This window comes from Entelurus aequoreus, linkage group LG11, assembly GCF_033978785.1.
Source record: "Entelurus aequoreus isolate RoL-2023_Sb linkage group LG11, RoL_Eaeq_v1.1, whole genome shotgun sequence".
NCBI classification, from domain to species: domain Eukaryota; kingdom Metazoa; phylum Chordata; class Actinopteri; order Syngnathiformes; family Syngnathidae; genus Entelurus; species Entelurus aequoreus.
The window spans coordinates 32,175,294-32,199,329 of record NC_084741.1 but is presented as its reverse complement, the minus strand read 5'-3'; the positions used below and the strand labels follow the sequence as shown (position 1 = coordinate 32,199,329).

The window sequence follows — 24,036 nt, the reverse complement described above, 5'->3', positions numbered from 1 at the left end:
TTTACCATGTAAGCCTGGCATATTTCGCACGACAAATGCTGCCAAAAAAGTGAGGAAGAGGATAGCCGCACAATTAGGTAAAGTCACTTACTTGGCACGAACCAGAACCGTACATGTGTGACAGTCCATTACATCGTCGACTGGGAATTAAAAAGTGCCTGCCTGCAAATGTATTTATCTGAATTTGATACTTTTTGTATTATTTGCACAGCTAGGTTATTTATTTTAGATAGAAAGAATATTTTTCTATTTTATTTATGCTACTTAAACTGTTTTCTGTGCTGTTAATACTAAGCATGTCCGATAATGGCTTTTTTGCCGATATCCGATATTGTCCAACTCTTAATTACCGATACCGATATCAACCGATACCGATATATACAGTCGTGGAATTAACACATTATTATGCCTAATTTTGACAACCAGCTATGGTGAAGATAAGGTCAATTTTCTTGAATAAAAAAGAAAGTAAAACAATATAAAAACAGTTACATAGAAACTAGTAATTAATGAAAATGAGTAAAATTAACTGTTAAAGGTTAGTACTATTAGTGGACCAGCAGCACGCACAATCATGTGTGCTTACGGACTGTATCCCTTGCAGACTGTATTGATCTATATTGATATATAATGTAGGAACCAGAATATTAATAACAGAAAGAAACAACCCTTTTGTGTGAATGAGTGTAAATGGGGGAGGGAGGTTTTTTGGGGTGGTGCACTAATTGTAAGTGTGTCTTGTGTTTTTTATGTGGATTTAATAAAAAATAATAATAAAACCGATAATAAAAAAAACGATAATTTCCGATATTACATTTTAAAGCATTTATCGGCCGATTATATCGGCAGGCCGATATTATCGGACATCTGTAGTTAATACCCATCTTGACTAACTGGGTTAATAAAAGTGCCACTAACTGTTAACAGTACAATTGTCATTCACTTCAATTTCAGTGAATGTCGCTCAAAAATTAATATCTTTATATGTATACTTTCTCTGGAAAATATATCGAGATATATATCGAATATCGAGTTTAAGTAAAAATATATCGAGATACAGAACTAATTTGTACTAAACACAACTCTGAACATCACAAATAACATCAAGGTGGTTAAAATAACAAGTAAACAAAGTTTTATCTACAAATGATTATTCACATCCAGCCAGGAGGAAGAAGCCTGCTAGGGATGTAACGATAAACGGTATAATGATAAACCGTGGTAAAACTCCCCACAGTTAGTATTACCGTTTTAAATCAAAATGATCGGTTCGCAGCCGAGTGTGAAGCGACTGGGATGAGAATCAGCACCTCCAAGTCCGAGTCCATGGTTCTCGCCCGGAAAAGGGTGGAGTGCCATCTCCGGGTTGGGGAGGAGATCTTGCCCCAAGTGGAGGAATTCAAGTACCTCGGAGTCTTGCTCACGAGTGGGGGAAGAGTGGATCGTGAGATCGACAGACAGATCGGTGCGGCGTCTTCAGTAATGCGGACGCTGTATCGATCCGTTGTGGTGAAGAAGGAGCTGAGCCGGAAGGCAAAGCTCTCAATTTACTGGTCGATCTACGTTCCCATCCTCACCTATGGTCATGAGCTTTGGGTGGGAGCTCAAAGTAAAGCCGCTGCTCCTCCACATCGAGAGGAGCCAGATGAGGTGGTTCGGGCATCTGGTCAGGATGCCACCCGAACGCCTCCCTAGGGAGGTGTTTAGGGCACGTCCAACCAGTAGGAGGCCACGGGGAAGACCCAGGACACGTTGGGAAGACTATGTCTCCCGGCTGGCCTGGGAACGCCTCGGGATCCCCCGGGAGGAGCTGGACGAAGTGGCTGGGGAGAGGGAAGTCTGGGCTTCCCTCCTTAGGCTGCTGCCCCCGCGACCTCGGATAAGCGGAAGAAATGGATGGATGGATGGATGATTGTAAAACAATGGTTGATAACTCTTTGAAGAACTCTTTTTATTACCTATTCTGTGTTATATGTGTTTTATGTTGCATGATTGCACCAAGAAAAATTCCTAGTTTGTGAACCCGTTCTCAAACAATGGCAATAAAAACTATTTTGATTCCGATTCTGATTCTGAACTCACAGACCGGTGATACTGCTCATTTATTGGAGAAGAAGCCAGCGCTAGACTGCTTTTATGCTAACATACATACAAGAGCCGGTAACTTCTTTCCACATAAAAAAACCGACATTCCCCAATCTAAACTTGTATAAACACATTACTGTCTGAGCAGTGAAGATATTAAAGTGTGCACATTAAACCTACAAGCTGTGTTCTTTTAGACAGAGAGATCGATCGATACTCGAAGCAATATGACAAACAGGAAGTGAATTTTCTTGACGTCACATAAACCGGACGTGATTCTATAAACACGTTTTTGTCTTGCATTAATAAACTTTTACAAATTAAAATGGAAGATAAATATATTCAAACACTCAAATAAAAATAAGCTCTTAAGCAGCCATAACAATATTAATATACAACATATTTATTCTGCCAAGAAAGTTTTTTTTTTATTTTTTAGAATAAAACTTGGTTATCACTTATGAGTATAGATGTCCGATAATATCGGCAGGCCGATATTATCGGCCGATAAATGCTTTAAAATGTAATATTGGAAATTATCGGTATCGTTTTTTAAATTATCGGTATCGTTTTTTAAATTTTTTTATTAAATCAACATAAAAAACACAAGATACACTTACAATTAGTGCACCAACCCAAAAAACCTCCCTCCCCCATTTACACTCATTCACACAAAATGGTTGTTTCTTTCTGTTATTAATATTCTGGTTCCTACGTTATATATCAATATATATCAATAATAATAATAATACCTGAGATTTATATAGCGCTTTTCTAAGTACCCAAAGTCGCTTTACATGTAGAACATCAATCATTCACACCTGGTGGTGGTAAGCTACTTTCGTAGCCGCAGCTGCCCTGGGGCAGACTGATGAAAGCGTGGCTGCAATTTGCGCCTAAGGCCCCTCCGACCACCACCTATCATTTATTTCACCGGTGTGAGCGGCACCGGGGGAAAAGGGTGAAGTGTCCTGCCCGAGGACACAACAGCCGCTATTTTTAGATGGTAAGAGGCGGGGAGCGAACCTGCAACCCTCAGGTTTCTGGCACGGTTGCTCTACCCACTGCGCCACGCCATATACAGTCTGCAAGGGATACAGTCCGTAAGCACACATGATTGTGCGTGCTGCTGGTCCACTCATAGTACTAACCTTTAACAGTTAATTTGACTCATTTTCATTAATTACTAGTTTCTATGTAACTGTTTTATATTGTTTTACTTTTTTTTTTATTCAAGAAAATGTTTTTAATTTATTTATCTTATTTTATTATTATTTTTTAAAAAGGACCTTATCTTCACCATACCTGGTTGTCCAAATTAGACATAATAATGAGTTAATTCCACGACTGTATATATCGGTATCGGTTGATATCGGTATCGGTAATTAAGAGTTGGACAATATCGGAATATCGGATATCGGCAAAAAGCCATTATCAGACATCTCTACTTATGAGTGTATGAGTACATTTTAAGCACATTCAACAAAAGCATTATAATTTTGGTGACAATAACGTGATGTGAAATGTTCATATCGTTACATCCCAATAGCGTGTGTACACACTACATCACCATGGCAACACATACAACATCTAGCGCAGCCTGGACTGGTACAGCCTTTTCAAGTTTGACGTTTTTCCTTTTTCATGACATTCTCAAGTGATTGTAAACTCCATACCCCAAAATTTCCACGCAACCAATAAATTAAGGACTATAGTTAAATCTGGTGCATCCATCGAGTATTTGTGAAAAACATATATATTTTGAAACGTACCGATGGAAGTATTTGATTGAAGTTGAAAGATTATGTGCACGTCCTCCATTTTTACAGGCACCGTGTTCAATGTTTACATCGCCTGAGAATGTTATTGTTGTGTTGAAAAAAGCAAAACAATATTTTTTTAGCAAGAACCAGTGAATGTAAACAAGCACTGAGAGATAAAAGAAGCTGGAAATAGTAGGAGGGCCTCAGAGGGAAAACACGGACATGTGGTCAACATCTGAGTCCACACCTCATCCCAACACTAACTCCCCAACCAGGAAGTCAGCAGTGTGGAATAAGAGCCCACTTAAGTAGTGGAGGTTAACTCGCCCTGCAGCGTGTCTCCTTGCTTCCTAACAACCACCTAAAGGTCATCTCTGCACATGTCATGACTCCTTCACCCCCAAGGGGTCACCGTGGTACCTTGTGCTGTTTGATCCTAAAAAAGCCAGACCGCAGGGGGGGAGACAGAAGCGTAAAAAGGTTTTTTTAAATCTTTTATTTTAGGGACTATTTTTGCCCTAATTTGATGTGTCCATATGTGCACATGTGACAAAAAATTGTCTCCACAGATAAAAAGCTACACGTTCTCTCTGATGCGGCCCGCAACGCTCCGAGTTGGTCGGGTGTTGAAGAGGTGACGCAAGGGGGAGGCAGCGCCGCCCCAGGGACACCGAAGTCCACCCCGCAGAATGAGAACGGCAACAACAACAGCAACAACATCCTGGCCTACGTGTCCGTACCAGCTGCAGTGGTGCTGGGCCTGCTGGTCTACGTCGCCTACAACTGGTGCGTCCTCAGCCCTGATGACAAACTCCTTATATGGAGTCCAGGCAAAAAGCGTGGCAAGTTTTTTGCTGATATCGTCTCCCTCCTGCTGCCCGCAGCTGGAGATCGTGTAAACAGAAGAAGGCTCTGTCCAAGGCCCGGGCCGCCGAGCTGGGCGCGTCCCCAGAAGGAGAGAAGCTGCAAAGCGACAGCGGAGTGTTCCTCGACTCGCAGAGTCTGCAAGACAACCAGCCCTGTAAAGGTGCGACACACCAAGCACACAGTCATAGTCGGGCCTCGCATACTGTACATACATGGTCAAAAGTTTACTTACACTTGTAAAGGACATAATGTCATGGCTGTCTTGAGTTTCCAATCATTTCTCCAACTCTTACTTTTTTGTGATAGAGTGATTGGAGCACATACTTGTTGGTCACAAAAAACATTCATGAAGTTTGGTTCTTTTATGAATTTATTATGGGTCTACAAACACACGTCAAAAGTGGTAAAGTAATGGTTTTAGAATGGCTTTCCCAAAGTCCTGACTTAAACGTGTGGACAATGCTTAATAAACAAGTCCAGGTCAGAAAACCAACAAATTTAGTTGAACTGCAACTGGTCAAAAATTCAACCAGAAGCTTGTGGATGGCTACCAAAAGCGCCGCATTGCAGTGAAACTTGCCAAGAGACATGTAACCAAATATTAACATTGTTGTATGTATACTTTTGACCCAGCAGATTTGGTCACATTTTCAGTAGACCCAACATAAATTCATAAAAGAACCAAACTTAATGAATGTTTTTTGTGACCAACAAGTATGTGCTCCAATCACTCTATCACAAAAAAATAAGAGTAGTATAAATGATTGGAAACTCAAGACAGCCATGACATTATGTTCTTTACAAGTGTATGTCAACTTTTGACCACGACTGTACATATCTACTTTTTACTTGCTAAAAAACACACCTGTTTACAATACTGTGGGCCATAATCACATATGCTGCTGTTTTAATAGAGTTAAAAGTGCTTTTTATTCATCCAAACATTAACTACAACATTGTGTTGGATCGACACCAAACCTTGTAAATAGGGATGTCCGATAATGGCTTTTTGTTGATATCCGATATTCCGATATTGTCCAACTCTTTAATTACAGATACCGATATCAACCGATACTGATATACACAGTCGTGGAATTAACACATTATTATGCCTAATTTGGACAACCAGGTATGGTGAAGATAAGGTCCTTTTTAAAAAATAATAATAAAATAAAATAAGATAAATAAATTAAAAACATTTTCTTGAATAAAAAAGACAGTAAAACAATATAAAAACAGTTACATAGAAATGAGTAATTAATGAAAATGAGTAAAATTAACTGTTAAAGGTTAGTACTATTAGTGGACCAGCAGCACGCACAATTATGTGTGCTTACGGACTGTATCCCTTGCAGACTGTATTGATATATATTGATATATAATGTAGGAACCAGAATATTAATAACAGAAAGAAACAACCCTTTTGTGTGAATGAGTGTAAATGGGGGAGGGAGTTTTTTTTTTGGGTTGGTGCACTAATTGTAAGTGTATCTTGTGTTTTTTATGTTGATTTAATAAAAAATAAAAAATAAAAACGATACCGATAATAAAAAACCAATACCGATAATTTCCGATATTACATTTTAAAGCATTTATCGGCCGATAATATTGGCAGGCCGATATTATCGGACATCTCTACTTGTAAACCTTCATAAGCATCTACTTCATGCATATAAATGCATATTTATAGGACTGCAGCAGTTAAATCGATTCATTTGATTTTATATTAGTGTTGCGCAATACAGACCAGTGTTTCTTAACCATTGTTGGGCCATGTGCACCCCTGGAGAGCCGCCGAAAAATCTGTTTCTCAGCTGTGGTCTGTATGGGCCGCCGCAGTACTCAGTTGTAATACACTTTTCCACCACTTGTGGCAGTAATGATTAGTAATGATCGCGATTAGTTTGTTCGATTACGGTGATCAGCTGTTAGCATAATTCCTCTATCAAACATGTCACAAATGTCTGTTAGAAGATAACGTAGTAGTAGGGATGCTTGGTCTTATCCTGCACGGAAAAATCCGCCTTTATTGACCGTCATCCTATGTGTGTGTTTGTGAATGTGTGTGTGTGTTTGTGTACGCTTGTGTGTGAAAGTGTGTCCGTGAGCGCAACCTCTTGTTAAAAGTTAAAGTTAAAGTACCAATGATTGTCACACACACACCAGGTGTGGCAAAATGATTCTCTGCATTTGACCCATCATCCTTGATCACCCCCTGGGAGGTGAGGGGAGGTGAGGGGAGCAGTGAGCAGCAGCGGTGGCTGCGCCCGGGAATCATTTTTGGTGATTTAACCCCCAATTCCAACCCTTGGTGCTGAGTGCCAAGCAGGGAGGTAATGGGTCCCATTTTTATAGTCTTTGGTCTGACTCAGCCGGGGTTTGAACTTCCACCGTCGCAAATGTCAAGTCTCCTCACGACGTAATTAATGTTCAATCGTCCCCTTACACAGCTGGAAGTGCAGCCCAGAAGAACAAAATAAAGAAATATGTCTCACACTAGCATAGAAGTTGAAACAACATTTAAAGGGAGCAACGACTTTAGTCCCACTATCTGCTGCAGCTCACCAGTAATCCTGGCTCAAATGCGGACTTGCAGGCACTCCGAGAACGTCTATGGGACTGCATTGGTCCTGACTGGGAGCATCAACACACCCACTAATTTAATCAGAAAAAGCATTTTTATATCTAAATATCTTTTAATTTATGTGTCAGCAAAAATTCCACTCCTCTGATATAACATGTACTAAAAAAAACGTGTCCCTGCTGTTGGAGTAAGAAGCACAACTGTACCGCTGTACAGTACCAAACTCTGCAGACAGACACTTTGTGTTCTTTTTGTTTGTTTGTGGATAGAACAACATTTTGTTCCTGATACAATCATTAAAGTTATTTTATGTGTTGGTACACATTATTTTACAGTACCTCAAAATCAAACTTCAATTTAATGTACTTTTTAAAAATATAAGATACAGTGGTTGGGTTTAAAATTTAAAAAAACTCCACAATCTGGGTCACCGCTTGCTGTTTGTCAAAGCACTGGTGAGAATCACTGATGTATACAAGAAATTAAAGATTATAAATAATAATTGACCATTTGAAAGTATTGTTTAATAAATGTTAACTTGAAATGATAGTCTTATAGTATTCACTATACCAATGACGCTTTGTTTACTGCAGAGTGTTTGTGATGACAAACAAACAACTTTGAGAGGAAAAAAAGTTGTTCGTACCGAAAAAGAACCAAAACCGTGGCCCTAAAACCAGGTACAGACCATAGCGTGGGTTACCTTGACTGTTGCACCTCTCATAAACACGATTATCAGCTGTGAGCATATATTACCTCAATCAAACATGGCGGAAATGTCTGTTACAAGATACTGCAGTAATAAACAGTTCAGTGGTAATCATTGAGTGGGCCCCGGGGCCCCTCTGTGGTTTAGGTTGGATTAGATTTGATTTCTTTATTTGTACCTGCAAGTACATTTGGTTTCTTAGTAAGAGACATTCATACAAAACAATACAATAAACAAATAACAGTGGAAAAGTTTGGCCCTGAGGTCAAAAAGGTTAAAAAAAACAAACTGATGTAGACGATATACGATATAAATGATATAACTTTGGCCGTCATTATATTGTGAAATTACAAACCCCGTTTCCATATGAGTTGGGAAATTGTGTTAGATGTAAATATAAACGGAACACAATGATTTGCACTTACAGATGTAGCGACCAACTGTAGTTACTGACAGTGGGTTTCTGAAGTGTTCCTGAGCCCATGTGGTGATATCCTTTACACACTGATGTCGCTTGTTGATGCAGTACAGCCTAAGGGATGGAAGGTCACGGGCTTAGCTGCTTACGTGCAGTGATTTCTCCAGATTCTCTGAACCCTTTGATGATATTACGGACCGTAGATGGTGAAATCCCTAAATTCCTTGCAATAGCTGGTTGAGAAAGGTTTTTCTTAAACTGTTCAACAATTTGCTCACGCATTTGTTGACAAAGTGGTGACCCTCGCCCCATCCTTGTTTGTGAATGACTGAGCATTTCATGGAATCTACTTTTATACCCAATCATGGCACCCACCTGTTCCCAATTTGCCTGTTCTACTGTGGGATGTTCCAAATAAGTGTTTGATGAGCATTCCTCAACTTTATCAGTATTTATTTCCACCTTTCCCAACTTCTTTGTCACGTGTTGCTGGCATCAAATTCTAAAGTAAATGATTATTTTCCAAAAAAAAAAAGTTTATCAGTTTGAACATCAAATATGTTGTCTTTGTAGCATATTCAACTGAATATGGGTTGAAAATGATTTGCAAATCATTATATTCCGTTTATATTTACATCTAACACAATTTCCCAACTCATATGGAAACGGGGTTTGTACATGTTGATGATATTCTGGCTGTGTCCCAAAAATTTGACAGCACCAAGCAAACAAACGCGTCGTCGACGCAATGTAGCATTCGACCTAGCGACTGATGTCCCTCTACTGTGCAAAACCACATTTAAGTCTTTCCTCACCAATATGATGGTGAATCGTTACCCGGTAGTACTGACAGAATTCGGTATTAAAAATAATCATTCATGTGGTTTTTTTCTGGGTTTTGTAAGTGTGCGCTATTTTTAAAGATAATATGCATGCTATTGTACTTCAGATATATCACTATAATGATGTATAGATGCGTTATTTATTGCGCGACCAGGTCATCTGTGTGGTATTGTGCATTAAGAAGTCACTCAGTCATAGGGTTGGGCGATATAGCTGAAAACTATCAAGTATAAGTGTTTTGTATCGGTCAATCTGGATAATTATTGATCTTTTTTATAATAATAATAGATTAGATTTATATAGCGCTTTTCTAGACACTCAAAGTGCTTCACAGAGAAGTGAGAAGCCATCATTCATTCACACCTGGTGGTGGTAAACTACTTTCATAGCCACAGTCTCCCTGGAAGCGTGGCTGCCAGTTCGCGCCTACGGCCCCTCCGACCACCACCCATTATTCATCATTCATTCACCAAGGACACAACGGCAGCGATTTGGATGGCAAGAGGCGGGGAGCAAACCTGCCACCCTCAGGTTTCTGGCACGGCCGCTCTACCCACTGCGCCATGCCGCCCCCATGACCTATGAAAATAAGGACATGGAAAAAAATCTGTTAAATGTTAAAATTATGATATATATTATAATCCCCTCAGCTATCGAGGCAGAAAGGAAAAGAAATGTCGACACAACCATGGAAAACACCCAAACAATGTAAACACAATTGTAAATTAACATTGAACACTTCGCAATAACTTTTTGAAATGAATGTGAAAAAATAAGGAATACATAAGAAATGCTTAATAATGTGTAACAAAATAGTGCAAAGTGTAAAAATGTAAACATAGAGAAACCTGAGAAGAACTATTTTCTGCAGGTTTAGTGCCAGGAATTTACGGCTGTGCTCTAAAGGGTGAGCACGGTTAAGGTGGTGTGGTACCAATGGTCTTGGTGCGGAAGAGCGCCTTGCACAGTTTACAGACCACTTCGGTCCGACTACGGTCCGTTTGGAAACAAATCCAAACAACTGCCATACTGTCGAGGTGACTGTTCCTCTTTTATCCACAATTTCTTCAATTTCTTTCATCTGCGGCGGTGCACATGTAATTGTGGTGGGCCGCCACAAATAAACTAATGAGTGGAAAAGGAGGACTGGCACACTTCTACATGTGCTGACATGTGCACTCAGAATACCAAGTGTGTGTGCTATGACACTCTGCTACACTGGATGGCTTTCAGCATCTTTACTTTACTTTACTTTACATGGGACGGCGTGGCGAAGTTGGTAGAGTGGCTGTGCCAGCAATCAGAGTGTTGCTGGTTACTGGGGTTCAATCCCCACCTTCTACCTTCCTAGTCACGTCCGTTGTGTCCTTGGGCAAGACACTTCACCCTTTGCCTCTGATGGCTGCTGGTTAGCGCCTTGCATGGCAGCTCCCGCCATCAGTGTGTGAATGTGTGTGTGAATGGGTAAATGTGGAAATACTGTCAAAGCGCTTTGAGTACCTTGAAGGTAGAAAAGCGCTATACAAGTACAACCCATTTATCATTTATTTATCATTACTGGACTAAATGTATCAAATTGGAATGTTTGGAGACCCCGCTCTGATAGAACGAATCTGTTCCAGTGTCAAACTGTCACCATTGTTTAAGCCTAAATACCTTTACGAGCTATTTTTTTAGCAGCAGTCTTATCTGTCATGCAAGTGTAAAAATAAGTGCAACCAGTGTTAGCAGTAAATGGCGCTTTACTATACCTGGAATTAGAGATGTCCGATAATATCGGACTGCCGATATTATCGGCCGATAAATGCTTTAAAATGTAATATCGGAAATTTTTGGTACCGGTTTCAAAAAGTTAAATGTATGACTTTTTAAAACGCCGCTGTACGGAGTGGTACACAGACGTAGGGAGAAGTACAGAGCGCCAATAATTACCTTAAAGGCACAGCCTTTGCGTGCCGGCCCAATCACATAATATCTACGGCTTTTCACACACACAAGTGAATGCAAGGCATACTTGATCAACAGCCATACAGGTCACACTGAGGGTGGCCGTATAAACAACTTTAACACTGTTACAAATATGCGCCACACTGTGAACCCACACCAAACAAGAATGACAAACACATTTCGGGAGAACATCCGCACCGTAACACAACATAAACACAACAGAACAAATACCCAGAACCCCTTGCAGCACTAACTCTTCCGGGACGCTACAATATACACCCCCCCCCCCGCTGCCCCCTACCCTCCCACCTCAACCCCGCCCACCTCAACCTCCTCATGCTCTCTCAGGGAGAGCATGTCCCAAATTCCAAGCTGCTGTTTTGAGGCATGTTAAAAAAAAATGATGCACTTTGTGACTTCAATAATAAATATGGCAGTGCCATGTTGGCATTTTTTTCCATAACTTGAGTTGATTTATTTTGGAAAACCTTGTTACATTGTTTAATGCATCCAGCGGGGCATCACAACAAAATTAGGCATAATAATGTGTTAATTCCATGACTGTATATATCGGTATCGGTTGATATCGGAATCGGTAATTAAGAGTTGGACAATATCGGATATCGGCAAAAAAGCCATTATCGGACATCTCTACCTGGAATGATACCCAAATCACTTTACTACTACACTTTACTTCACACATTCACACACAAGTAGAAATCAAGTCTGTTGTTTATTGTTGTTTTTCTGCCACTATTCATTCCCAATGCATGTTGAAACAAAGCAACAAGACTGTGATGAAAATGATTGTTAAAGGTCGAGCAGTGACGTCATATTTGTGTGGTCCAAAGGTACAAAGAGGGACAGCAAGCAGGACACACGCCTGTACATCAACCTGCCCCCCCACAGGCAGGAAGAGGTAGAGCGGCTCCTGGAGGAGGGGGCGGGCCGCGGCTGGCGTCAGCTGGGCCAAGCGCTGGGCTACGACCCCGAGCAGCTGGACCTGTTCGGACGCGGCGAGGCCCCCGCTCGCACGCTCCTCTCCACCTGGGCGCTGAAAGAAGGATCCACTCTGGGACTGCTGTGCTCGGCGCTGGCTCGCATCGAGAGGCCCGACGTGGTGTCGGCCCTCAACTGTCCCACGCAGGGCGTCTCTGTGGTGTGAAGGAAGCCACCATCAAGCTGCACCACTTGGACTGCAGAGCACGCCTTATGAATCTTTTTAATCCACACTAATATACAGTAGTACCTCAACTTGCCAGCTTCATTGGTTCTATGACGGAGTTCTTCACCCAAAACATTCTTATCTCAAATCAACGTTGGCCATTGAAATTAATTGAATCAATTTAATCAGTGTTTGACCCCCAAAACTGCACCATTTTAACAGAAAACAATACGATAGAATGTACTACAAACAACTACAGTAGTTTTATAAAGTAATTAATTTATGGTGCCTCCTTCCAGATGCTTCTCCAACAAACACACCATCTGCAGCTTTTTTCTATATTTTCATGGATAATGTCTGCCGTTGATATATTTCATGGGTGTCCAAAGTGCGGCCATTTGCGGCCCGCAGCTAATTGTTTAGCGGCCCGCCACACATTCTGGAAATGCTATTGCAAAAAATAAAAATTAACATTTAAAAAAGTGGAATGAGGTGAAATCTAATGAGAAAAAGTTGCAATGTTGACACAAAGCTGCCATGCAGGCTGTTTTTTTTTCTTTTGTCTTCCTTTCTTTTTCTTTTTTTGCCACTGCTCAAAAAAATATATAATGACAAAAAAATCCATGTTATACTTCATTATTGTCAAAGCTCCAATTAGTTCAAATTTTTCACTTTAAAATGTTTTATGTGGTAAATATTGCATATATTGTGTAGTTGCCATATAAAAACAAAGTTTCTTTTGACAAAAGAGCATAAAACAAACAAAATAATAGTTCAAACGTAAAATCAACAGATATATCTGAAGTTGATCTCTTAAATGATGAAAGTTTTTGTTTTTTTTAAATAATAAAAATGTATCACTTTATGAGTGGGGCACCTTTTGGATCCCAAATATATTTAGTGGTATTTTATTTATCTTTTCACTGTGATGACTCAAAAATATTAAATAATTAAAATCAATGGTGTACTGCATTATTTATATTTTAGGGTTCTAACTACTAAATACTGCATATTTCAGTTTTACTATAAAAAACAAAGTTGTTTTTGACAGAAAAGCCATAAAACCTTTTTTTTTTTTAAAGTTGATATAGAGATTTACTGTAAGCGTTAAATAAAAAATAATACAAATTAGACTTATTTTTAACATTTTAATAACTGAGACCCTTTATGGTCCCCGGGACCCCTAAAGGTAAAATAAATACATGGTTTGAAAATGAAAAATATCAAAATGGCCCCCAAATGCTTTAATTTTTCCGTTTGCGGCCCTCAGTGGAAAAAGTTTGGACGCCCCTGATATATTTGAACATTCTTGGCTGGCTGTGATGCGCTCAAATTTCTTCGTCGTATCTTTGATGATTTCTTTTTTTAAGAACCATCCACTTCTTCTCAACGTCACCGTCACCGTCCTTCACACCCACTTTTTTTCCTTTCCATGGTTGAAAGACAAAGTTATGTCCATCTATAGCTATAAACTAATGCTAGCGAGTAAGATGTTTTGGTCCGATCTTACGGGGTTCACTGTGACTCATTGTGTAACCCACATTTTGAAGCATAACAATGAGTCGTGAGACAGCTCTTATCTCAAAACACTCTTAAGTTGAGGTACTCTGTAATATTATATCCTACTTTTCCAAAGGCATTGCCTTCACATCCACTTCCATCAAGGAGACTCCGTGGTATCATTTTCAATAATACAATATTGTTTGCATCAGTACTACTCACTATTGAAAATATATTTGGCATCATGTCCACATAATATGCATAAGAGTCATCTAGCCCAGTGTTCCCCAACCTTTTTTCCACCAGGGACCGGTTTTAATATATGCAGTATTTTCACGGACCGGCTTTCTCCGTGTAAATTAGCCTTTGCCCACAATCTGGCATATTAAAATGTTATATATCCATTGATGTGCGTTGTCCCGTTACAACTACAATGGAGTTGTAATATACATCTATTAACAGGCTTATTGGTGTGTTTAGTGGGACAGGCCAAAGTTAAGTCTGAGAAAATGTGGTAGTTTATAATTTAATGTTTCTGTGCAGCTCGGTAGCAAATGCGTCACGGACCGGTACCGGTCCCCGGACCGGTGGTTGGGGACCACTGATCTAGCCTATTATTGTTTGTATTTGCAACTTTTAAAAAAAAGATGAATTATTCTAATTGCCACCTGAGGAGTTTACATGTTCCAATACTCCAATAATTCTTCATATGAATATTGGGTAACACTTTAGAATGGGGAACATATTCACCATTAATTAGTTGCTTATTAACATGCAAATTAGTAACATATTGGCTCTTTCGGCTTCCTTTTTATTGTCCTTCAAATTTGAACTTTACAGTACAGATAAGGACGAAATTTCGTTCCATCAGCTCATGGTAGTGCAGAATAAAAAAGCAATAAGGTGCATATATAAATAAATAAATAGGTTACTGTACAGATAAATATATTGCACTTTTTCATATGCATCCACGTTTATGGATGTATGTTATATTGTCTTTTTTATTCCAGCGAGTTAATCCATTTTGGGGGGAGTTGAGGGGATAATTATGATGCGTTCAAGAGTCTTTACGGCCTGAGGGAAGAAGCTGTTACAGAACATGGAGGATCTGCTTCGGAGGCTGCGGAACTTCTTTCTAGAGTGCAGCAGTGAAAAGTCATTTTTAAGTACTTATTAATGCCTTCTTCTGCATGGCCTTATTATACAACCAGTAAGTCATTAACTGAGAGTCTTCCCTCAATAACCTCAGAATTATTGCTTATTAGTAACCCTAACCCTAACCCTTATATGTTCCCCTAGTGTCCAAATAACTCTAAATTAAGTCTTTGTTACTTAGAATATGTTCCCCATACTAAAGTGTTACCCAATATTGCCATGACAACACTTGAAATCGGCTTCATATTGTAATGATGCCGATATTGTTGGTATTCCTTATGGAACACAACCGAACAGAACTCTCTTTTTAAGCTCTTCCTCACGTGTTCACTCTTGTAAATAGAAATATGCGAGGGCCACCAAAAGGGATCATTGAGAACAGAACACCTTCTCTATTTATTTGAGCAGCATGTTCAAATGGCATCTGTGTGTGCTACACTGTGTGATGGCTTCACATGATCATGTTATCTTTATGTACATATTTCATATTTTACTTTGCCTGTTTATGGGGTTTTGTCATTCAATTAATAAATCATTTGTAATAAAAAGGTCTGAGCTCTGCTCTTTTTTTGAACACCTTTTAACACTTTCTCGATTTTTTAATTATCGCCGTAATCAAACAGGACATATAAGTCCTTATTGAGCCTCAGAATTCCTTTTTGATTATTTTTTTTTGTGTGCTTTAGTTCATTAAAAAATGTATTTCATTTTTTTGTTTTTGGTTTTATCTTTTTGAATGCTTTTTGCTCAGTTAATGTCACAGGTTTACATATTCGGTTGTTTCCTTAGTTTGTGTTTTTTTGCTGTGGAGCGCTCTTATTTTGGTTTCCATTCCTGCACGTCTGCCTGAGCGCTCTTTCCCTCCCCTGTCCCTGGTTGGCAGCCTGGCACACCTGGCTATATTTAAAATCAATCAATCAAAGTTTATTTATATAGCCTTTAATCACAAGTGTCTCAAAGGGCTGCACAAGTCACAACGACATCCTCGGCTCAGATCCCACATCAGGGCAAGAAAAAACTCAACCCAATGGGATACAATGAGAAACCTTGGAGGGGACCGCAGATGCTGACCTCGACTGCGGATGTTGTGGATCGGTGGAGGAAGTACACTTCCGTTCAAAAGTTTGGGGTCACCCAAACAATTTTGTGGAATAGCCTTCATTTCTAAGAACAAGAATAGACTGTCGAGTTTCAGATGAAAGTTCTCTTTTTCTGGCCATTTTGAGCGTTTAATTGACCCCACAAATGTGATGCTCCAGAAACTCAATCTGCTCAAAGGAAGGTCAGTTTTGTAGCTTCTGTAATGAGGTAAACTGTTTTCAGATGTGTGAACATGATTGCACAAGGGTTTTCTAATCATCAATTAGCCTTCTGAGCCAATGAGCAAACACATTGTACCATTAGAACACTGGAGTGATAGTTGCTGGAAATGGGCCTCTATACACCTATGTAGATATTGCACCAAAAACCAGACATTTGCAGCTAGAATAGTCATTTACCACATTAGCAATGTATAGAATGTATTTATTTAAAGTTAAGACTAGTTTAAAGTTATCTTCATTGAAAAGTACAGTGCTTTTCCTTCAAAAATAAGGACATTTCAATGTGACCCCAAACTTTTGAACGGTAGTGTACTTTGAAGACCTCTTCAATCCGACCAACACGTCTTCCTATGAGAAAGCAGTGCCTGGGGAATCTGTGGGGCTGAGGTTGCCGAGGTAGTTAAAAAGTTCCTTGGTGGCAAGGCCCTGAGGGTGGATGGGATCTGCCCGGAGTTTCTTAAGGCTCTGGATGTTGCAGGGCTGTCTTGGTTGACAAGACTCTGCAGCATTGCGTGGACATCTGGGACGGTGCCTCTGGATTGGCAGACCGGGGTGGTGGTTCCTCTCTTTAAGAAAGGGAACCGTACGGTGTGTTCCAACTATTGAGGGATCACACTCCTCAGCCTTCCCGGTAAGGTCTATTCAGGTGTACTGGAGAGGAGGCAACGCCGGATAGTCGAACCTCAGATTCAGGAGGAGCAGTGTGGTTTTTGTCCTGGTCGTGGAACTGTGGACCAGCTCCATACTCTTGGCAGGGTCCTTGAGGGTGCATAGGAGTTTTCCCAACCAGTCTACATGTGTTTTGTGGACTTGGAGAAGGCATTCGACCGTGTGCCTCGGGAAGTCCTGTGGGGAGTGCTCAGACAGTATGGGACAACTCTGCAGATGACACTCAGAACTACGTGTCACACTGTTGATTCACTTTGTCGTTGCATCATACAGTTCAGTGTACAGATGCAAAACCAAATTTTGTCAGCTAACCTCAAGCAAAACTGAAATAATTGTTTGTGGCCCACAAAAGCTAACATGAACTATTATTAGTCAACTTGAGACACAAACCCTGAAACCCAATAATCAGGTTAGAAATCTAGGAGTAATAACGGATTCAGACTTAAACTTTAACAGCCATCAGCAACTTTTTACCACCAAAACAACTTTGTGAAAATCAGAGGTATAATGTCTAAATCAGACTTAGAAAGACTAATCCATGCCTTTGTCTCCAGCAGGTTAGACTATTGGAATGGCCTTCTCATTGGGCTTTAACCTCTTAAGGCCCAAGCTGTTTGTTTACATTATTTTTTTATGTCTCTTTGCTATTTGGGCTTATTGGACCCTAATTAGAATAAAAACTATAAATCATATTTTTATATGATGTACTTAGTCCATAAGTAACAAACGTGTACTTCATGTGTAGTGACATGCACATTTTTATTTTTACCCTTTTTTTTCCAAATTCCATTGTATGTTATACTCTTCTGACACCACCAGATGGCAGTAAAAGTGTCCATATGTCGGCATAATACCCCAATTCAGTAGTGTACACAATTTTGGAAATAAGAGCTAAAAGGTGCTGTCCACGCATGTGGCCACTAAGCCTTTAGAGCAGTGGTTCTTAACCTGGGTTCGATCGAAACCTAGGGGTTCGGTGAGTCGGCCTCAGGGGTTCGGCGGAGGCTGGTCAAGACACACCCGACTCATCATGTAAATAAAAACTTCTCCCTATCGCCGTATTATGGATACCCCCAAACAATGTTCCCTCTAATTTTCCATCTGATTGGCAGGTGTATAATTTGTTGTGAGTTCATGCACTGTGTTGGTTTTGTTCTTTGAACACGATAATGTTCATGCACGGTTCATTTTGTGCACCAGTAAAAAAAAAACATATAACTTTGTCTTGAATTTGAGAAAAAAAACATTGTATTTTTCACTAAAGAAGGGTTCGGTGAATGCGTATATGAAACTGGTGGGGTTCGGTACCTCCAACAAGGTTAAGAACCACTGCTTTAGAGGTTAAAGCAGCAGCAGTACACCCAAAATGCTTCTGCTCGAGTCCTGACTAGAACCAGGAAATATGACCATATTAGTCCAGTGCTGAGGTCACTGCACTGGCTTAAAGAATATACATTAAAACAGCTCTGCTTGTGTACAAGTCTTGTCATGGTCTTGTGCTGAAGTACATCTCTGACAGCATATGAACCATCTCCAGCTCTGAGAACTTAGGGAGTGGTCTCCTGCTGATGCCCAGAGTCAGGACCAACCATGGTGAAACTGCGTTTCAGTTTTATGCCCGATTTAGCTGCATTCGGGCGGAAGGCGGGGTACACCCTGGACAAGTCGCCACCTCATCGCAGGGCGAACACAGATAGACAGACAACATTCACACTCACATTCACACACTAATTTAGTGTTGCCAATCAACCTATCATCAGGTGCATGTCTTTGGAGTAATTGTGCATATGACAACTGAAATTATTTGATATACACTCTTTGATTTGAATTGGATTGGTTTTATGATGATTTGATTTTATGTTTTTAGGGTCAGGGTTTGCATTTTGAATTGCCTTATGTACGAATTGTACTGGCAGCACGGTGGAACAGGGGCTTTAGTGCATGTGCCTCACAATACGAAAGTCCTGAGTTCAATCCCGGGCTTGTGGTATTTCTGTGTGGAGTTTGCATGTTCTCCCCGGGACTACGTGGGTTCCCTCCGGGTACTCCGGTTTCCTCCCACCTCCAAAGACATGCACCTGGGGATAGGTTGATTGGCAACACTAAATTGGTCCTAGTGTGTGAATGTGAGTGTGAATGTCTATCTATCTGTGTTCGCCCTGTGTTGAGGTGGTGACTTGTCCAGGGCGTACCCCGCCTTCCGCCCGAATGCAGCTGAGATAGGCTCCAGCACCCCCCGCGAACCCGCAAGGGACAAGCGGTAGAAAATGGATGGATAGATGGACGAATTGTACTCTATAAATAAACATGCCTTGCCTTGTCTTGTAAAACAACTCATGTCAACTTAAAGGATTTTTGAAAAAAAATATTCACAAAAAAATAGTGATTTTTATTCATTCTAGTCAAAATCAATTCCTAATTTTTGAGAATCGATTAAATAAAACTGAATTTTGTTTTTGGCAAAGTGAGTGTGAATGTGAGTGTGAATGTTGTCTATCTGTGTTGGCCTTGTGATGAGGTGGCGACTTGTCCAGGGCGTACCCCGCCTTTGGCCTGAGTTGTTGTGCTTACCGACCTCAAACTACTTTATTTAGTAGATGGTGTAATGATAAGTGTGACCATTAGATGGCAGTCACACATAAAAAAATATATGTGTGGACTGCAAGTTGACGCCTGTTCAATAAACAATGCTAGCAAGTACCCCTGATGACTGTATTATGAAAATAGTATATATCTGTATCATGAATCAATTTAAGTGGACCCCGACTTAAACAAGCTGAAAAACTTATTCGGGTGTTACCATTTAGTGGTCAATTGTACGGAATATGTACTTCATTGTGCAATCTACTAATACAAGTTCCAATCAATCAATCAATCAATCAAAAAGCAGGACAAAAACTTTGATGTTTCATTGAGAATATAAAACGTTACAGACGGCGCTCAAAAATCTGTCAAAATGTTTTAGTACGACTTTGATAAGCTAAGAAGCCGCACCGCTTCATGGAACGCGGAGCATTACGACTACTGTAGTCAGACGTACTGTGCTTCAACATACCAATATTATTATGCTGTGTGTGTATAAGGACCGCAAAATGGCACCTATTAGGAGACCTATTATCTGGTCATTTGTTTTGCAGTATTATGCAAAACCAACTTTTCTTAATTATTGGTCCCTGCTGATGTGTATTTGGGATCTGCATAAGTCGATAAGCTTCTTCTTTTTCTCTATCTTCTTGTTATGGGACATTCATCCTACGCTGTTGCCATTTCTAATATAAAGTAGCGTAAAGTTCTAACTTATATCTGTCAGTAAACTCGCTGTGGAAGCACTAACAACTACACCAACGTTGACAAGGAGAAGACACTGTCAAAGTGGAGGCACGTAAATAAGACCGCCCACAAAAAGGCGCATCCTGAAGAGACGGTCAGAAAGCGGCTTGAAGATGATCTGAAAAACATAATCTATGCAACATTTTGACCAAAGAACTACCATTACATGTTATGTAGACCAGTGTTTTTCAACCACTGTGCCGCGGCACACTAGTGTACCGTGAGATATTGTCTGATGTGCCGTGGGAGATTATTTAATTTCACCTAATTGGGTTAAAAATATTTTTTGCAAACCAATAATCCGCAAATGTGCCGTTGTTGAGTGTCTGTGCTGTCTAGAGATCTGCAGAGTAACCGTGTAATACTCTTCCATATCAGTAGGTGGCAGCACGTAGCAAATTGCTTTGTAGATGTCGGGAACATGGTTTGTCGTGATCACAATTTGCAGACGACAGCGGGAGGCAGTGTGCAGGTAAAAAGGTATCTAATGCTTAAATAAAAAATAAACAAAAGGTAAGTGCCGCTAAGGAAAGGCATTGAAGCTTAGGGATGGAAAAACGAAGGGAAAACTGAACTGGCTGCAAAGTAAACAAAAACAGAAATGCTGGACGACAGCAAAGACTTACAGCGTGTGGAGAAGCAGACGGCGTCCACAAAGTACATTCGTACATGACATGACAATCAACAACAAAATTGGAGCGCAAGACAAGAACTAAAACACTACACACAGGAAAACACCAAAAAAACTAAAAATAAGTCACGGCGTGATGTGACAGGTCGTGACAGTACACCTACTTTGAGACAAGAGCTATAGTGATGCATGGTTGGTCATGGTTTGAATTCTTATCCAACAATTGCGAGAACAACTATTTATTGTCAATATCGGCTGCTGAGTTTCATTTTTTAATGTTTCCTGCTGGTGGTGTGCCTCGAGATTCTTTCAATGAAAAAAAATGTGCCTTGGCCCAGAAAAGGTTGAAAAACACTGATGTAGACCGCCATAATGCAACCCCTTTAATTCGCCTTATAATCCGGTGTGCCCTAAATAATGTAAGATTATCTTCATTAAATGTTTTTTAACCAAGCAAATCCAATTATTAAGTACCTCAATTTACAAGCGTAATTGATTCTGTGATGCAGCGCTTAACTCAAAACACTTGTATCTCAAATCAATGTCTCCCATTTAAATTATTTAAATTATGGTGCTTCGTCACCGAAAACAGAACAATTTTAACATGCAACATGCCTTTTACAAAATAAATACAAACATTTAGATAATACATTGTATATAAAAATAGTATGATAGGATTTACTACATAATTTACCTTGGAGAGTGGATTTCCACAGTATCTCCTTCCAGCCACTTCTTCATCAAACACACCATCAGCAGCTTCTTTATAATTTCATGGAAAAATGTCCACCGCTTAGATATTATTCCACCATCTCTGGCTGGCGTTATCGACTCATTCTGCTTCAGTATGGTGCAGACTAGCAGTGATACGCTCCAATTGCTTCGCCATGTTTTTTTTGATGATTTCTTTCTTTAATTCAATGAATAACATCTACTTCTTCTGCTCAGCGCTGTCCTGCACACTCACTTCCTTCCATCCCATGATTGTAAAAACAAATTTACGTCGCTCTCTAGCTATTAGCTAATGCTAGCTAGCAAGACCAGATGTTTTGGTCGGAGCTTACTTTTTTTTTTAAGTTGGAACACTCCTAAAGGGGAACTGCACGTATTTTTGGAATTGTGCCTATGGTTCACCATCAGTATTTTTTTTAAAATGTTTTGCATTCTAACTCGTAAATAAACGTAAATAAAAGTTAGCTTCCAGCAAAGCCAATGGGAGGTCCTTTATCCCGCCCATACAACCCAAGAAAAAAACATCCAAAAAGCACCAACAATGCTCTATTTACATTTTGTGACTTGTATATTAACCAAGTACAAACCCTGTTTCCATATGAGTTGGGAAATTGTGTTAGATGTAAATATAAATGGAATACAATAATTTGCAAATCCTTTTCAACCCATATTCAATTGGATGCACTACAAAGACAAGATATTTGATGTTCAAACTCATACATTTTATTTTATTTTTGCAAATAATAATTAACTTAGAATTTCATGGCTGCAACACGTGCCAAAGTAGTTGGGAAAGGGCATGTTCACCACTGTGTTACATGGTCTTTCCTTTTAACAACACTCAGTAAACGTTTGGGAACTGAGGAGACACATTTTTGAAGCTTCTCAGGTGGAATTCTTTCCCATTCTTGCTTGATGTACAGCTTAAGTTGTTCAACAGTCCGGGGGTCTCCTTTGTGGTATTTTAGGCTTCATAATGCGCCACACATTTTCAATGGGAGACAGGTCTGGACTACAGGCAGGCCAGTCTAGTACCCGCACTCTTTTACTATGAAGCCACGTTGATGTAACACGTGGCTTGGCATTGTCTTGCTGAAATAAGCAGGGGCGTCCATGGTAACGTTGCTTGGATGGCAACATATGTTGCTCCAAAACCTGTATGTACCTTCCAGCATTAATGGCGCCTTCACAGATGTGTAAGTTACCCATGTCTTGGGCACTAATACACCCCCATACCATCACACATGCTGGCTTTTCAACTTTGCGCCTATAACAATCCGGATGGTTCTTTTCCTCTTTGGTCCGGAGGACACAACGTCCACAGTTTCCAAAAACAATTTGAAATGTGGACTCGTCAGACCACAGAACACTTTTCCACTTTGTATCAGTCCATCTTAGATGAGCTCAGGCCCAGCGAAGCCGACGGCGTTTCTGGGTGTTGTTGATAAACGGTTTTCGCCTTGCATAGGAGAGTTTTAACTTGCACTTACAGATGTAGCGACCAACTGTAGTTACTGACAGTGGGTTTCTGAAGTGTTCCTGAGCCCATGTGGTGATATCCTTTACACACTGATGTTGCTTGTTGATGCAGTACAGCCTGAGGGATCGAAGGTCACGGGCTTAGCTGCTTACGTGCAGTGATTTCTCCAGATTCTCTGAACCCTTTGATGATATTACGGACCGTAGATGGTGAAATCCCTAAATTCCTTGCAATAGCTGGTTGAGAAAGGTTTTTCTTAAACTGTTCAACAATTTGCTCATGCATTTGTTGACAAAGTGGTGACCCTCGCCCCATCCTTGTTTGTGAATGACTGAGCATTTCATGGAATCTACTTTTATACCCAATCATGGCACCCACCTGTTCCCAATTTGCCTGTTCACCTGTGGGATGTTCCAAATAAGTGTTTGATGAGCATTCCTCAACTTTATCAGTATTTATTGCCACCTTTCCCAACTTCTTTGTCACGTGTTGCTGGCATCAAATTCTAAAGTTAATGATTTTTTGCACAAAAAAAATGTGTATCTGCTTGAACATCAAATATGTTGTCTTTGTAGCATATTCAACTGAATATGGGTTGAAAATGATTTGCAAATCATTGTATTCCGTTTATATTTACATTTAACACAATTTCCCAACTCATATGGAAACGGGGTTTGTAATAGTTATTATGTTATTTTAAGTGCTAACACAGACAAACTATTTATTGCGTATGTTTACATCATCAAGTGGTAAGGTGCTTCTTTGCTCATGGAAGTTTATTGTAGATCATAAATTACGCCTCTCACCTGGATAGTAGAAGAACGAGGATGTAATCT

At 40.0% G+C, this 24,036-nt stretch overlaps 1 protein-coding gene across 1 annotated transcript in view; it reads left to right on the top strand.

The window, feature by feature from the left end:
* nradd (neurotrophin receptor associated death domain) overlaps positions 1-13,584 on the top strand; it is a 35,329-nt gene extending 21,745 nt beyond the window's left edge. Inside the window, exons 4-6 of the mRNA XM_062064193.1 lie at positions 4,418-4,634; positions 4,733-4,875; positions 12,068-13,584. Coding sequence (XP_061920177.1) covers positions 4,418-4,634; positions 4,733-4,875; positions 12,068-12,381 — 674 coding nt within the window. The 3' untranslated portion in view covers positions 12,382-13,584. The remainder of the gene's footprint in view (positions 1-4,417; positions 4,635-4,732; positions 4,876-12,067) is intronic.
* Positions 13,585-24,036: the final 10,452 nt, after the last annotated feature.